Consider the following 17,878-nt stretch of genomic DNA (forward strand, 5'->3'; position numbering starts at 1 on the left):
CCACTTGCTCTGCCTTCTCGGGAGGTTCGCAGTCTCTCATAGGATTGCTGTCAAGAGGGTGACCCGGGCTGCAGCCCTGTGAAGGCTTGGCTGGGCTGGAGGGTCAGCTTCCAAGGGGGCTACATGTGTGGCTGGTAAGAGGTGCTGGCTGTAGGAGGGCGCGACCCCCCAATGTGGGCTTCCGCTTGAGTGTCCTCACAACGTGGCGGCTGGCTTCCCCCAGAGTGAGCGCTGAGAGAGAGGACACCAGGTGCAAGCCATCCTTTGGAGGACCTGGCCTCGGAAATCGCATAGCATCACTTCTGCCATATTCTTTTCATTAGATGCAAATAGCTAAACCCAGCTCACGTTCCAGAGAGAAAAGGGAAATTCGGCTCTGCCTTTTGAAGGGAGCAGTGTTGAAGAACTTGCAGACAAATTTTTAAAAATTTTTCCAGCTTTATTTAGGTATTATTGACTTGTAACGCACTTAAGTTTAAGGTGTTCAATGTGATTTTTTATTGAAGGATAGTTGATTTGGGAATTATCAGATATAAACTATTATATAGAGAAATAAATAAACAACAAGGACCTACTGTATAGCACAGGGAACTGTATTTAATATCTTACAATAATCTATAATGAAAAAGGATGTGTGTGTGTGTGTGTATATATATATATAAAATAGCTGAATGACTATGCTGTACACCAGAAACTAACACAACATTGCAGACATATTTTTAAATGTCTCCCAAGGCTGACAATGAAGGGTCCAATTTTCCGAGGCTATGACAGTTGTGGAAAATTGTCTGGGGAGTGGAGAAAATGTGCTTTCCAGTGAATTCCGTGGCAGCAAGAGGATGTCAAATTTGACACCAATAGGCCTGGAGTCCTTTGCAGCGGGAGGCAGTGTGGCCTTTGGCTTGAGTAAAGGGAGGGTGATAATCAGGTAAATCTGGACTTAACTACCAGCTCGTCCCTTCCTAGCTGTGCCACCTTGGGAATGGTACGTGCCTCCTCTGTGCCTCTGTTTTCTTACTGTATCATGGCATAAAAATAGTGTGGCTTCCTCAGAGGATGTTGTGAGGACGAAATAAAATAATGTATGGAAAGTTAGCCCGATGCCTGGCATGGTGAGTACTTAATAAATGTCAGTTAAAAATAATCATGCAAATGTCCAGCTGCCTTCCTCAGATGGCTGTGGTGGTGGGTCTCCCTGAGGCAGAAGAATAAACTAAGTGACTTTTCAGGATCCTTTCCAGACTCTCAGTGGAGATGGTATTAGGGAGAGTGGGGATTACGGTGAACACTTAACCACCTGACCGGCTGAGTGCTGCTTTGCCCCTGTTTACATGGACAAGGATCTGATGGCCTGGTCTGGGGCGACCTTAATGTGCATAGCCACATGGAGTCCATCGCTTACCCGTATCTGTTTGTTCGGTTTTTTTCCAGGTCAATTTCTTCATCTTCCTGAAAATTCTCAAGCTTCTCATTTCTAAGCTCAAAGCTCATCAAATGTGCTTCAGGGATTATAAATACAGGTGAGTAGCCAGAGGTCAGAACATCCTTTACACAGTCACCCTTTCTTTGTACTTGCATTTGCTGGGTCCCGCCTTCTGTTTCCATGGTGACCGCCGTCCCATCTCACGGTAAGTCAGATCGTAGGTATTTCTTGAGCTCTGAATTGCTGTAAAGAAAAATGAATGAAAGAATGGAAGATAAAGGACTCCCTCCCACCTTCTCCCGTTACTCTTTACTTTCTGTAGAATGTGTGCACTTCTTGGGGACAGAATGTTTTAACCCAAAGTTTAGCTCCAAAGGGAGATTTCAGTCCATGTGCCAGGCCAGAGGTGGAGGGGTGGGTGAGGATGGCTGTCGCTCTGTTTCTTCCTCTCTGAGGCCAGAGGAGGGTCGGAGTCAGGTGAGACGGGAAGGTAGTTTTTTCATTCACCTGACAAACGTTTAATGAATGCCTGCAGTGTGCTCGGCACAGCGCTTTGAGCAAAAGGTAGATAGGATGGGGATCCCGTCTGTGAGGAGCATACATTCTAACTCACCAAGGGCCTGGATGTTGGTCTGGAATGTGAGGCCGGAGGCCATGGCCCCAGACTGACCCAGGGCAAGTTGCTTGGCCTCCCTGGGCCCGCCTTCTGGTGTGTAACGTGGGAGTGTCACACCAGGCCCCTCCCCTGCTGGCTGTGAGGATCAAAGGAGGTCATAGGCACACGTGGCTCGCTGTGATCAGGTGTGGTGCTTGGTATTTACCCAGGGTTTCCAGACCCCACATCTTGTCTTCCTAAAACTCTCCCCCCAGGAATTCCAGAAGGGTAAACACACACAGCTGAGGGCCAGGCAAGTATATACCATAGTTGGCTCAAATATCTTACAAAACCCCTCAGCCCTGGGGCACTTGGGCTGGCCTGGACCACACAGAGCCACGCCGACTTTCTTGGCGCCTCTGGCCGAGTCTCCAAGTGGCTGACAGCCTCTTTGGCCCTTTTCCCAAGGCTCAGCCTCTCACTACTCTCTGAGGGTGGAGGTCCAAGGCCAGGAGCAGGGCTTCTCTTGTCTGCTGCGTGGCCCATTCAGGCAGGGCAGCCCTCTCCCTAACCAGGGGCAGGGGACCCCCAGGCATCACCAAAACCCAACAGAAGACAGCAGGAGACAGAAACAGGGCAGACGAATGCCAAGGCACCACTTTCCACTCAGACTGAGAGCCTAAACCCCACCATCTTGTGCCCCCAAAGCCCACCATGGAGCACTGGAGCTGTCCCCGAGCTGCAGACCCACAGCGGCCCCTATAGTAGCTTTCCGTCCTTGCTGCTTTAAGCGTCACCTGACAGCTGGCCAGAAGCCCCAACTTGTGAGCCCCCCACAGGGTACTTGACTCAGTACATGAGGGATGGAACCCCACCACGTGACCTTCTTATAGGAGAATCCCCGGAAGATTCTGATACACAGCCAGAGTCGGGGGCCGCAGGACCAGATGCTCTAGTGAAATAATGCATGGAATTTTCTGGTTGGCCCATGGCAAATGTGTTTCTAAGCAGCCTTGACATCCTCTTTTCCTGGCTTTCCTGGCTTTTCTCTAAAGTTATCCAGGACAGTGGCTCCAGGCTTTTCTAATCACACATGGCTGTCAGTAAAGAATGATGTCACCTCATCACATACACACGTGGTCTACTGAATGAGTACATACGTTTTAAATTCCGACATAAAGACAACTACAAAGAATAGATAAAAATTAACTTACATAGAACTTCTATTATCTTCTCTTATATATTCTTCCAATACCAAATGGATTTCCTGGCAGAGCCCTGAAGTGCGCACACCTGATTGGGAGCCAATTATCTAGGCAAGTGTAAATTAGGATGCTGGGGAGATCTTCATGACTGAGCAGTGACTCAGGCCAGCTGTCCTGGGGAGAGAAAGAGTGACCCTGCCTGACATCCACAGTCTAAGGACCGGGTGGCTCCATTTTCCTTTCCCCTGTCATTTCCTCATTCAAGGAAAAAGCTCAAAAAGAGGAACCTGGGTACCTACCAACCTGGAGGCCTCCCAGTGTGAGACACCTCACCTGGACGAGTCTGCCCTTAGCCGGGGACTGTCCTGGTGACCTCTCAGTGTCCCTGAGTGGCTGAGACTTTGGAGGGCTGACAAATACCAGCTGAAGTCACAAGAGACTAATACACAGACCAGACTATACGATTATTCATTCTTAGAGTCTGTGAAAGATGGGGGTAGGGCAGCGGCAGGGGTCCTTCTAGTGCCTGCACTCCTCATAAAGTTGACATCGAAAAATCCAGAAATCCAAAGCAGTCCGCAGAATGCTGCTTGGTGATCATGTCATCTAAGTAGGGTGGTTGGTGTTGAAGGGTCACTGTGGTGGCCTGAGAAACCACCACTCCCCTGTGGCGCCCCTGGCTGGTGAGAGGGAGGGGTCATCCCCCAGAGTCTCCACCCATAGGGCTGGGTAAGTCCTGAGAACTTCCTGCTTCTTTGTGACTTTTCCTGCCATTTTGGTTGCCCATCTGTTTTCTGTTTATTCATTCTGTCTCCATGCAGAGTGCAATACAATTGATTCTCCACTAAAATCTGGAACAAGACAAGGACGCCCACTCTCACCACTAGTATTCAGCATAGTATTGGAAATCCTAGCCGTAGCAATCAGACAAGAAAAAGAATATATATCTGAATCACTAAGCTTATGCTTATTAATTTAAAAGCGAGGGCTCTGTCTCTTAGGATGCCCCCAGGCCGCCTTATTTTACTCCCTGGGCTAGCTTTGATAAGCCCATTTGCCCATTTTTCCGTCTAGGCTGTGCTAACTCCCTCATTTCCAAGTTCTGGGAGGGCTGCTTTCTATTACCCCAGTGCGTCATGAGCACCCGCAGCTCACACTGCCCTCCTTTACGTTAGAAAGTTCTCCTCTTCCACAGCCCCCTCCATGTACATTTTCCATTAGGGCCCCCTGCTAGGGTGAGGAGGAAGGGGCAGTGGGCAAAATGGCAGCCCATTTTGTCCAAACTCTGGTAGGAGCAGGCCTGTCTCCAACTCCTAGATTTTGAGAACTTTCAGAATGTAGTTTTCAAGATTTGGCCCCTCTCCAGGAATACATTTCAGGAAAGTTTAAATTGAACGCACTTGCCAGAGAGGCAAGTTGCTAGGAGCTGGAGAACCTTCTGGAGTCCTGGCCCTTGTCCCCAGGCTTCTACCTTTCAAGGGGAGAAACTGTAAGCAGCCCAGCTGCCTGGTCCGGAGAGGGACCACTGAGCCAAGCCTGGAGGGAGAGCAATGCCCTTGGACTGTGGACAGACACCACTGGGCCCTCAGCTTCTCTGCTCTTTGTGGTTCCCAGCACAGAATGGCTGTCTCCTCCTAGATAAATGATCTTAGCTTTCCATGTGACCCGTGGGGCAGAACTCTTAACAAACATATGAAGGAGAATCATTTCTTAACATGCTAAACCCCAGACTCCTTTCTGAAAGGACGTTCTGGTAGGCAGCTGAAGATGAAAAATGTCACAGATGGAAGTAAAATTGATCCAAGTCATTGAGGTTGTGTGCAACTTGAGGGCAGGGATGTCTTCTGTAAAAACAGTGATAGCTGGGAGGTGGGTGTGGCTCAGGGGTAGACAGTATGCTTAGCGTGCAGGAGGTCCTGGGTTCCATCCCCTGTACCTCCAGTAAAAAAGTTTTTTTTTTTAATTTTAAAAAAGAACTGTAAAATTATTTAAAATAAAAATAGTGATAGCTAAATTTTATTGATCATGCATCCTGTATCAGGTACCATTTATTCTAAGGTTATTTAGTTCTTACAATGACATGTTTTTTAGTCCTGACAGTGGCACTGTCAGGGATTACCATTAATAATACTTTTATTATTTTAACATTTCACATTCTATTATTAGTAGTACAATCCTCACTTTCACAGATAGAGAGGTGAGATGATTTGCCCAAGGCCACATCGCTAGTAACTGGTGGCGCTGGGGTTTGAGCCCAGGACACAGGTACTGTCCCCACGTCCTGCTGCCTTAGACCGCAGCCCCTCCTCTCTCACTTACTTGCTCATATGCCCAGAGAGATGCTCGATAAATATTTGTTGAATAGCTAAACGACTGCAATAAACTAAACCATTTAAATAAACAAATGACTATAGATGAAAAACAGGCGTAAACACAGTCCCTAAGAGGAAGCTGCTATAGATATTTAGGGATTTTCATGTGGACAGCGACACACATAGTACTTTGCCTAAGGACAGCTGAGAATGAGATGAGGGGTGGGAAGTCCCTTCTGACATCCACCCAGCAAGGCGGCAGTTATGAAAATGGCCCAGAACTTCATAAAAAGATGGTTATTCCTTCTTTTCATAAAATAAGCTGCAAGAATTTGGATTTCTGGGTCAAAGGATGTCAATATTTTAAAAGATTTTGGTGTTTAGTTCCAAATTACCTTCCAGAAAGTTTATATAATTTACATTTCTTCAAAAAAATTCCTTAACACTGGATATTAAATTTCAAATATTTTGCTGATTTTATTTGTAAATATTAGCAATAAAAATAATATGATTAATATTAAATATAATTAATATTGGGCAAAATATGGTTATTCTTTAAAAATCATCCCACACTAAATGTGGGATCTTGGATTGGATCCTGGCACGTGGAAAGGACCTTAGTGGGAAAACTGGTTGAAATCTAGATAAAGTCTGAGTATCGGGATTGGTCACATGCCAACATTGCTTTCTTAGTTTTGACAAAGGTTCGGTGGCCGTGTAATATTTCAACATTAGGGGAAACGCAGTGAAGGGGATGTGGGCACACTCTATGCTGTCTTTGCTAGTTTCTTACAGATCTAAAATTATTCTAAAATAACAAGTTTATTTAAAAAACATAATGTCAGGGGGCAAGGTATAGCTCAAGTGGTAGAGCACATGCTTAGCATGCACAAGGTCCTGGGTTCAATCCCCAGCGCCTCCATTAAAAAAAAACAAAGTCATAGCCTGGCCCCAAGACTAAGTTGATAAGACATGGGTCTGCATGTAAGTATGTAAGTGCGTGTCCAGGTGGCCCAGAGCAAGGGTCGCAGACTCACACACTTGCAAAGACCAGGAGGCTGGTCAGGGTTGGAGAGCACGTGGCCCCTCTAAAGCCTGTAGCCGACGATTGCCAAGCAGCAACTGGGGCCCAGAGTAGCCAGATCTCCCTGTTCCAAAGAGGCTGGAAATGTGGACACCTTTGCTTGAAAACTCCTTGTTTTCCAAGATGGTGCCAATGACAAAAATCACTGCCTAGCGTAAGCAGAAAGTGTCTGCAGGCCGAATAGCCCATGGTTGCCACTTTGCAACCGTTGAGCTAGAGGGTTTTAAAACACTCCTGGAAATTAAACAAAACCCCAAACCCTTGAATAGTCTCTCCTCGGGAGCGCAGTTAGGTGGCCCTGGGCGTGGAAGCGGCTATGAGGTCGGCCCAGGAGGACCACGTAACCGGGGCCCGTGCCTCAGACTCCCCCCTCCTCGGCCTCCCCTTGACCACCAAGGCCCCGGGACACTCAGCCCACGTGCTCAGGTAGAGTCCCTGTTCCTTGGTGACTCCTGCTCAACTCTTACTGGCTTGAGGTCCTTTTAGGACACAAAGGTGAGGCTTTCTGTTTCATTGACAACATTGCATTGAAATGACTCTGACAGACACAGGATTTGTGGTCAGCGCTTCCTCTCGGATAGAGTTAAACCTTCCTGGAGTTACCGCCCAGGAGGGGCTAATGACCCCCTCTGTGTCCGCATCTTTGATTCCAGGGGGTTTGTATTCAATGGGGAGGGGCCTTCTCCTACTCGGGCCCTTTAAGGCAAGTGACTTGGGCTAAAAAAGAAAAAATCATTACATTTAAACTCTTTTTTCCCCAATGTGTATCAGACAGTAGCTTTGTTTATGCCCTGAATGTGAGTCACCTTTGCTAATGGAGTTAGTTTTAAATTGAGAAGCAGCTCAATGGTAGAGAGCAGTTGTTCCCAAATGTGGCTGCTGACACCGTGGCCAGTGGGGAGGTCTTTCAAAATCCCCGTTCCCAGGATGTATATATATCCAACCAATAAAAAATATATATATTTAAAAATCTCCGTAAGGAATTCTGGTAGCCTGTTTGGGAACCACGGGCATGCGGTGCGGAATGTTTGGGCCCCAGCTGTGCAGTTTGCACATGGGTGGTACCGAGGAATGTTTGTCTTTTTCGTGTAGAGTGTATACAACAGTGACCTTCCACACAGTGCTTTTTATGGGGAAGGATCAGTGTCTCATTTCCTGCTGCCTTCGCTGTCACCAGGGCTGAGGGGCAGCCTGCGGGCAGATGGTGAAGTCTTGCTTGGAGGGTGCAAGGCTTGAGTGTGAGGTCTGAAGCCCAGCTTCCAGGCTGGGATGTACCAGTTAGTAGGGGTGTGACCCTGGGCAAGTCACTTTCTTTCCCTTCTCAGGCTCAGTAGAGCCCTGACACAGGAAGTCTGGAAAGAGAAAAAGGTGGAGGTGTGCTGGCTAGCCAGGTGATCGGAAACGTGTCAAACCTGGAAGGGGCGTGGTGTCCCAGGGTGACAGCCATGGGCATGGAAATCTACCCATCAAGCAAAACGTTAGGATCTGTAGGTATATCATAATCTACGTGGGGGGATTCATTCATTCATTCATTCATTCAATTCATGTGTTCTGAGCATCTTCCATGAGGCAGGTGTAGGGATGCTTCAATGACCAAGACCACACTGGTCCTTGAGGCATTCCATGAGACGAGGAGACAAGTGGGAAAATCAGCTATTTGTCAGTAGGATAAGGACTACAGTAAAGGACGCACAGGAGAGAAGGAAATGTTGCCTGTTCCCCGTGTGCCCTCCTGACAGCTGTTGGGTTGTTGTTTGCAGACTGGCCAAGTCAACGCTGGTCCTCATTCCCTTACTGGGTGTTCACGAGATTCTCTTCTCTTTCATCACTGACGATCAAGTGGAAGGATTCTCCAAACTTATCCGACTCTTCATTCAGTTGACTCTGAGCTCCTTCCACGTAAGTAGACATCTGAACAAGGATGCCTTGATTTTGGAGAAAACAAAATGCCCTCGACCTAAACAGATTCAGCACTGGGAGAGCCCACGGATAGGAACAGATTCTCGCATCAGCAGGATTTATCAGTGAGGGCCTCTGGCATTGAAGGGTGTGTAGATGATGGAAGTGTCGCTTTAATCCTGCCAGCATGACTCAATGACTAAGAAAGGAAAAGTGGTTTGTTTCCTGCCCTCCCAGAGTTTGTGTGACTCACGATCATATTAACTGTGAGTGTCAACATGAAGCCTTTTATTAAGTGCCTATTTTTTGCCGGGTTCTCTGCAGAGCTTGGGCAGAATGAACGTTGTCTATGCTTTACGTTCTCAGAACACAACACAACTTGGGTAGGAACCAGTGAGCAGAGGCCAAGAGGCTCTTGAAACACAGATGTGTCGGGGCTGAAACTAGAACCAGGAGGCCAGCTTACCTCCTAGTTCAGGTACCTAGGTGTTTTGGTTATCCACTGCCTCAGTTGTTATCCATTACTTAGCAGATTAAAATGACAATACTCTAATTATTTCTCACGATTCTGGGGGTCAGGAATCCAGGTGGGACCAGTAGGGCTCTCTCACCTGGGCTCCATGTGATGTCTACTGGGGCTGGACCTCCTAGATCACTCCCCGCTCACGGGTCTGGGGCCTAAACTTCGAAGTCTTGAGAGGCTGAGGCTGGCTGGAGTGGCTTTATTTGGGTCAAAATAAATTGCATTGAATCCTCACACCTGCCGCTGTAAGGGAGAAATTATTCTACAGTTTTAAAGATGAAGGACGTGAAGCTCAGAGGAGAATTTGCAAATAATGCGAGGAAGTGAGTAAGAGATGAGATTTGCATTCAGAGATTAATCCCTTGTTGGAACCACTGTGCAGTGGTGCCTCCCAGGTGCCCCTGAGGGACGGAACCAGGAGACACCAAGTTCCTTATATCAGGGTCTGAAAGCCACGGTCACCAGGCAGGGTCAGGAACTGAGATCCTGTGGACAGAGGGAAGAAGACGTGCCTGACCTCTGCACACACACCAAAGGCCAAGGAGACAGAGCCTGGGTTATGGGCTGGGCAGCTGGACCATGGCTCTTTTTTCCTTCTGGTAGAGCTGACCTGATGTGGCTTTGAACCGAGACGGAGGACCCGCGGGTAACTTTCTTCATTTTGAAACCATGTTTAATTTATTTCAGTCCTCTGGGGGATTTCAAAGACTAAGGTTTAGTAATTTGGGTTTCCTCTGTTGCTTGACCTTAATCTTCTTTAAAAAGTAATCCCAAGTTAGAAACAACAACGAAACGCAAAGCTACAGCTGGTCTTCATGGTGAATCTGGCGGTCTTTTTCCCTCTGAGGGCTTGGTCGGTCACGTGACTCCTGGATCAGCTGGCCTCCCACACCCAAGGCTAGCTGAAGATCGGGCACTCACGCAGAGCTTTGCAGGACAGATTTCCGAGAATGAATCCTAGCCCATCAGACTCCTCTGGTGAGGGAGCAGGTTTTGGTTGTCCACTACTCTGCCACAAGCTACCCCCAAACTTCATGGCTTGAAGCAGTAACCATGTCATTATCCTTCATGATGCTGTGAGCCTGGGTGTCTGGACTCAGCAAGGTGATCCGTTTGATGCACGTAATCTTTGAATGGGGCTGCAAACATCTGAACACTTGACTGGGCCGGAACATCCAAGATGGCTCCTTCCCATGGCTAGTCGTTGACCTGCGCTGTTGGCTGGGAGCTCCGCTGAGGCTATTAATGAGAGCGCCTCAGCTGTCCTCCATGGGGCCTCTCCATCTATCCTGCACCACAGCTGGACTCTCAGGGCATCCCAGGAGCAAGTGTTATGAGAGAGAGGAAGCAGGCACTTCTAACCCTCTCAAGGCAGAGGCTCAGGAAGTCCCAGATGTCACTTCCACCACGTTGTGCTGGTAGAAGGAGTCACAAGGTCGCCCCAGATTCAGGGAGAGGGGAATAAGGTCCACGTCTCGATGTGAGGAACAGCACATGCCTACAGGGAGGGGAGGGATCCTTGGGGCCATCTCTGGAGAGCAGCTACCACACGGGACCATTCGGTCCTTTCCTTGCTACTTTGGGGGCCCTTCACTCTCCCAAGGGCTGATTGCGTGGAGAGTCTCACCAGCTTCCTGCTGTCGAGGGACCTTTGGAGGGACTGCCACGTGCTGGTGACACGTGAAGTGAGAACCATACGTTCATGGGACCACTCCCTTCACACTTGCTTTGGTAGGAGACCTCTACCAGACTCCAGGACATTCCTCAAACCATGAATCAAGAACCTGAAGAAGAGAAAGACATGCTTGTGTTGTGGAATCCTATTTTAGCCAACTCATGCGCGAGAGTTCTGGCTCCCTGAAAACCCTCCTCTTCTAGCATCGTATGCCCAGAGGCAAATAACACCTGCGCTGCCAACTGTGCAGGGCAGCTGGGACCCTCCAAGGAGATGGTGTGTCTGAGAATGGTGACCTGGACCACCGCACCCCCATCCAGGAGCAATCACCATGGAATAAAGGTGCCTGAGACAAGGAAAATTCCACACTCATGGGCAGAATCCCAACATGTGACAGCCAGCGTGGAGCTCTCTGGCTTCTGTAAGGAGGAGCATAAAAATCTTCCCCCAGAGCCACATTTTATAATTCCTTTTCAATTTCAGCTCCTTTCCCGGGACCAAACCCTCCTCACTAGCTGCTGAGGGTGAGAGAAATGTTGTCGAGAGAGATGGAAGGGTCAGTCTGCGCTGTGAGCTTCACTCTCGATTTGGAAATGTGTCCTTTCTTTGCGAGTCCTGGCATTTGACGAGATTCTTCCCATAAACACTCAAGTCCTTGGGTCCTGCACACAGATTTAGCGCCAACATATCAGACACACAGCCTGAGTCCCCCTGACCCTCGCGTCCCAGGGAAAGCCATGGCTCATCGGATGCAGAGGAGTCTGGGAAAACAACGGAAACAAACATTAACGAGGCGTCTTTGATTCCAGACCTCTGGTGGTTAAGCAGCACATCCAGAAAATGTTTGCAACCTCAAGAGAGTATCCCTTTGTCGAAACTTCCCCAACACGGATGCTTTGTGAACAGACACGCCATCTAAAGGTGGCCTCATGTTTGTTGTGACTCTTGTGCCCACAGCTCCAGGAAGAGAACAGAAAGGAGGTCCTGTCGTAATTTAGAAATGGCCTGACGTTGTACAAGGCAAGACTCTTTTAGTCATAAGTGACAGAAACTCAAGTCATTCATTCGTTCACTCATTCACTCAACAAATACTGTTGACCTCCTACTATGTGCCAGGCATTTGTTTTGGGTGCTGGGGATCTGGCAGTGAAAAGACCAGATAAAGGCACTGGTCTGGTTGGGGAAGGTGGGGGCGGGGAGGGACAGATAATAACCAAGTTGGCAAATAAATAACAATCCTGGTTGTTTATATCCTGAAGAGTACAAAATGGAGGACTGCAATAGTGACTGGAAGGGCTACGCAAACTTGAGTGGTCGGGGAAGACTTCTCTTTTAGGGAATTTTTGAGCTGAGACCTGAATTTTGAAAAGCCAGTTAGGCAGAGATATGAGGGGAGAATGGTCCAGAAAACAGAGCGTGTGAAGGGACCCGAGGAAGAAGTGAGTTACGGTAGCCAGTCTCCAACATGGCCCCCAATGAGCTTTGCCTCCTGGTTTTCAGGTCCTCGAGTCACTCCCTCTTACGCTGAAGAGAGTTGAGCTGGGTGACCGTTAAGGTATTGTGGACATGAAAGCATGTGATGTTTGAGACCAGGACATAAAAAACGAGTCGCAGCTTCCACCTTGCTGTCTTGGGTCACCCCCTCTAGGGGAGGCCAGCTCCTATATCATGAGGACACCCAAGAAGCTCTAGTTGAGGGGACAGAGGTCTCCCACCAACAGCCAGCACCAATTTGCCAGGCACGTGAGTCACCTTGGAAGCAAGTTAAGCCTTCAGATACCTAAAGTTTCAGCCAACATCTTGACCGCGAGTCAGAATACCCAGCTAAGCCATGGCCAGATTCTTAGCCCATAGGAAGTATGTGAGATGACAGATCTGTTGTTTGGATCCACTTAGTTATTCAACATCCTAATACATTAGCTTGAGATGCTGGAGGCAGCCAGAGGGCCCGCGGGCCTGAAATATGGCGACCGAGGGGCAGCGTGGTACAAAATGAGGTCAGTAAGATGGACAGAAGCCCACATCACCTGAGCTCCTTCTGTGGTTAGGATGTTAGATTTGAATCTAAGTGTGATGGGAGCCCACTGGCGTGGCATGATCTATCTTTGCAAGAGGAATATTCTGACAAGACAAAGGGGTATTTGTGATCTCACAAAAATGAAAAGATCAGGATCAGGCATAACTGGATCCAGGGACTCAAAGAATATCATCAGAAGTCTGTCTCTGAGCATCTCCAGGCCCTGCTTTTCTCTGCGCTGGCTTTACCCTCAGTCGGGCTCTCTCTGTGTAGCTGGGAAGATGCCCTTGAGCATCTCCAGACTAACTTTGACTGTAAAGCTGGCAAACACAGGGAAGACGGTGCAGCCTTCTCTTCTTTCACGGTGAAAAGAACTCAGATGGGCCCTGCTCAGGTCACATGCCCACCGGGGTTGGCTACAGTGGTCACGGCCACCCTGGAACATGAAGACCACATGATTGACAGCCCTGCCAGAAGCCCAGGGAGTAGGAGAGGGTCAGTTTCCAAAAGGAAAGGATGCAAGCCAAGCGTAAAACAAACCAAAAAAAAATTAGCCATTGCCCACTGTGGACAGGTAGAAATCAGTTACATTGTACACTATTTATATAATTGAATGAGAATTTAGGGTCTAATCATCATTGACCTGTAAGCACCTAAGCAAACATCTAGGCTGATATGGGTGGTGGGTGCTAAAGAGGAAGCCCCGTGGAAACCTGAGTTAACACAGTGACTCAGTCACTGTACGGTTAGTCACAGAACACGACTAACTGCACTTACTTCTGGCAGGTAGCTGCCTGCCTCTTGTAGGGGCTCCTAGGACAAGGGCGACTTTAGGACTTTCCAAGTAACCCCCAGGCACCTTCTACCAAGTCAAGCTTCATGCCCCTCTTCCTTTCATTCCAGGGACTACTCGTGGCCTTGCAGTATTGCTTTGCCAACGGAGAGGTATGTTTCCCACGCTGTCACCCTAGGCTCCTGCGAGGCTGGGGCTGGCGTCCTACAGTCCCCGGGGATTCCCGCGTCCATGATGGCGCCATGGGGGGAAGTGCAGTGGCCAGCATGTACCGTGGGCATCCAGCAGAGAGAGCAAGAGGCAGCTTAGAGCGGTGGGGAAAGGTACTGGGATGTGCGGCAAAGTCAGAACCCAAACCTGGCCCCGCTGGAGCCTCGCTGGGAGGATCAGAGTGTGATAGAGGGAACCAGCTGGAACTCTGGTGTCCAGAAATCTATTCAAGCCACGACTCACCTACTGAGGGCTCTGAGTTAGTCAGGTCAGTGTAGCTCTTTGAGCCTCAGTTTCCTCATCTGTAAAATGGGAATAATAACTGTCCCTACCCCACACTGTCACCCTGGGCATGCCTGGGAAAGGTCCTATGCCTGGTAACAATGATTATTTTTATTATTTATATTATTGCGTAGCCCCAGCCAGCTCTCTGCACCCTGGGAAACAGGCTTGAAGTGGGGGGGCAGGCAGAGGCCCGAGCAGTTTTCTCCTGACTTTAGGAGTTGGTGGAAATTTTCTGGCTCTCTTTCATGGTCCCCTCTCCCCACCCCAGGTTTAAATATGGATTTCTGTCTCCTCCCTCTAGAATGTAAGCTTCTGGGCAGCAACACCTCTTCCGCCTTGCTCACTGCTGCCTCTTCTGTATCTTCACGCAGGGACCTCTTATCTGCCAGGCAGATCTCAGATGCCACCTCGACACAGTCCTTTTCTGAGTGCCGTTTCTCACACTTTGCCTCTCACCCCGCTGTCCTGTTAACGGCCTCCGGGTGTCACTCCCGCCTGCTCTGCTCACGTGCATTTGTTTGCTTCTCTTTGCTTGTTTCCCCCAGTGAGAAGGTAGGTTTCCCAAGGGTGGCCCAGGGAGGACACTCAAGAAATATTTGCTGGGCCGACACATGGTGCACTGGCTCCAAGACAGTAACCCCGCCCTCTCCTCACCTGGCAGGTGAAGGCCGAGCTGCGGAAGCAGTGGGCCCGCTTCCTGCTGGCCCACCACTCGGGCTGCAGAGCCTGGGTCCTGGAGAAGAACTTCCGATTCCTGGGGAAATGTCCCAAGAAGCTCTCGGAGGGGACCGGTGCCGGGACGCTGGGGAAGGCGCAGCCCTCGTCTGGCGGCAGGCAGCTCCTGCACTTGACCGTGGAGGGCCTGGGGGAGTTGGGCGCCCCGCCCCGCCGCTGCCACGCCGCCTGGCCCCGGGGCAGCAGCCTGTCCGAGAGCAGCGAGGGGGACTTCACCCTGGCCCACACCATGGAGGAGATTCTCGAGGAGAGTGAGATCTAGGCTTGGCTCCCGGGGGACTCCTGAGGCCAGCGGGAAGGAGGCGGCCAAGCCAGACGATGCTGCTGCGGAGCAGAGTCAGCGTCCTCCCGCGCATCCCGCCCGCACTGACACGTCCATCTCCTGGCTCTTCCTGCTCTGTGTGGCAGAGGCTGCGCAAACACTCACCGCTTCTGCCTGCCCTCGTCATCCTCATCACCCCCAAAGGTGTGCTTTCTAGAATGACCCCCAGCCTCGGGGGCTGGCCCTACATTCAAGTGAATGGAGCCCTAGGACACAGGGAGATGTTCGCTGTGAAACAGGCCGACCGCCATCCTTCCTTCACCCTTCACAGTACAAGGTGTGTATCTGAAGTCGAGTTCAAGGTGTCCAAGGACCGCCTGCAAAGCGATTTAAATGCAGAGCCTGAAGCATGGCAGAGATTCTAAGAGACTGTGTCCGGGGCCATGGAATTGTGTAACACGCATCCCAGGTAATCCGGATGCAAGCCCACACTGGGCAGGGTGTGCAGGAGCTAGAAGGCCCTCTGAGCCGGCAGATGGTGGGATACGGCCGGTGCGTCAGCGGTGACGTGCACGCCTTCCTCTGACAGTGTGGACCCCACATCGCCCACCAGAGCCCACTCCTTTCCTTCTCTCCTCTTCCTCTCTTGTCAAGTCCTTCCTTGCTCTCTGCATCTCAGTTCTCATCTGTGGGCCGCAGAAGTTCTATCTGATCCATAACAGCTCCATCCTTCCTCCGAGGGTTGGGCCCTGCTCCCAGGGCTCCTGTGAAGGTTGCCGTTGGTCATTTCCTCTGCTTTCTGGTTCCACTGGCCTTTCCGAGCTCGGCTTCTTCAAGCCTGCCTTGCCTACTGTTCTCTTGACTTGCCCTTGGTGCGTGGATGGCTGTACCTCCTGCTCTGGGAGGTTTGCCCACTGCTCTCCCTGACCTGAGTCTGCACCGGTAAGACTCCGACTCCTCCGATGGGAACGGGTGCTGAAAGCTGGAGGGGACCCAGGTGAAATGCAAGGACTGGGGCTGATCTGGACACACCCAGGGGGCCCTGAGGACCCGTTCTGCTGATGGAGTGCAGGGTGCTTCTGGAGACTGAGGAGGGCCCAGGCAACCAGGGACAGGCTCAGTGGCTGAAACTGTAAGTCTAGAGGCTGAGGAAGATCAAAGGAGGAACATCCTCTGGAAACAGGGTGTCAGTGCTCAGAAGTGTGGCTGTTACAGTATGTAAAAGTATGTGTATGTGGGTGGGTGGTGTGTTGTCATGGAACCAAATGCTGCCCTATGTTAGGGGAAGGGGATGATATGATACCATCAAGTAAGGTTGCCAGATTTAGCAGTCGATTAAATTTGAATTTCAGATAAATGAGTAACGTCATTGTATAAGTATAGCCCATAACTAGCCATAAGTATGTCCCATGCAATGTGCTTTCTCTGAGATTCAAATCTCATTGCACATCTTGTATTTCACCTGGCAACTCTCTGGCCAAGAACAAGTTGCAGCTGGGCAGGGACGAGGGCGAGGCAAGTGATGAACTTGGGATGCAAAATTTAAGAGAGTACTGAAAAAAAAACCCTCCATTGTCAAGATAAGTAACAGTTTAATGCAATATTTTAAAAAATCAAATCTGCAAACTACAGCCTATGGGGCATTTATAAAAATAACATTTTATTGGAACCAGGGCCGGGAGGAGGGTGGGGCAAGTGAGGCCATGAGATGCAAATGCAGGGTCTGGTCCTCACTATTTACAGTTTTGATATTTTGCTCATCATGGACATTTTAAGATTAATTTTTATTTTTAAATGATTGCATCAGAATATTTATCTTGATTACTGAGGTTTTTTTTGGCTCCTGAAGGTCAAAATTAAATTTTGCTCCAGAGGCCAGTGCCCATCTTGCCTTTGCCCTAGTCCTGGCTCTGCTTTGCACCAGGGGATACGGAAGCAATGACATTAGGCAAGTATATAATAAAGTAAAGGTTTTTTGGGAGTGTCCAGATTGTCTGTAGTTCAATCATTAAAATATGCATTCTTCTCACTTTTCTTTTCTGCAAATATCCTGCCATTTCTCATCAGCCCATTAGCTCCTGGAAAGCTGGGGCATCTCGTATTCTCAGCTTGTATTCAGAGCAGGTGCTTAGAACACATTCATCAAATGAGACAAGACAGAAATGTCTCGGGAGCATTGGATGCTGTTGGGGGTCAGTTATCTAGGACCTGGTCACTGATAGAAGGAACTTTAAAAAAAAAAGCATTTGTAAATATATTCTCCCCCCTCTACAAATGGGGTGGCGCACACACACCCTACTTGCTCTTGTTCTCCTAATAATTAAAATAACCAGTTTATTGAAGTTGATATGTATTGTTGATTCTTTTATGCTGGTTTCTCACTGGGGCTGCAGGTCTCCACCCCTGGAGAGTCTGGGGCCAGAAGTGGGGAAAAGAGCTGCGGTATTAAGCCTGGGGACCTGGTGGTCCACCATCTCAGGGACCAAGAGGAGTGGGCAGAAGGGGAGGGGAGGGGAGCAGAGGTCAGAGGTCAAAAGGGTGGAGGACAACTGTCTCCCTTCTTCTAGACTACTCTCTGAATTATTCACTTTGCTGTTTCCTTGAAGATCCATCCTGGTGGGTCTCAATCCTGGCATTGCACTTAACCTGGGAAACTTTCAAGAAACACTGATGGCTGGTGAGCCCAGAAGTCTCCCCCCTACCTCAGACCCCGCAGTAGTACCCACTAGCCCCACGGTGAACGCTGGTCTTCCCATGGGCTGCAGGGAAGGCCTTGCGTGGTCTGGCCCCTGCGCACCTTGGAGGCTTAACTCACAATTTGCTCTCCCTTCTCCCTCTGCTCTCCAGCTACACGTGCCTT

The 17,878-nt window shown here is 49.5% G+C and overlaps 1 protein-coding gene across 1 annotated transcript in view; it reads left to right on the plus strand.

Moving 5' to 3' along the window:
• The window catches only part of GLP2R (glucagon like peptide 2 receptor), a 37,850-nt gene extending 20,490 nt beyond the window's left edge, over positions 1 to 17,360 (plus strand). The window contains exons 10-13 of the mRNA XM_072940112.1: positions 1,432 to 1,520; positions 8,380 to 8,518; positions 13,637 to 13,678; positions 14,683 to 17,360. Of these exons, the coding sequence (XP_072796213.1) occupies positions 1,432 to 1,520; positions 8,380 to 8,518; positions 13,637 to 13,678; positions 14,683 to 15,018 (606 nt within the window). The 3' untranslated portion in view covers positions 15,019 to 17,360. The remainder of the gene's footprint in view (positions 1 to 1,431; positions 1,521 to 8,379; positions 8,519 to 13,636; positions 13,679 to 14,682) is intronic.
• Positions 17,361 to 17,878: the final 518 nt, after the last annotated feature.

This window comes from Vicugna pacos, chromosome 16 (assembly GCF_048564905.1).
Source record: "Vicugna pacos chromosome 16, VicPac4, whole genome shotgun sequence".
In the NCBI taxonomy this organism is placed as follows: Eukaryota; Metazoa; Chordata; class Mammalia; order Artiodactyla; family Camelidae; genus Vicugna; species Vicugna pacos.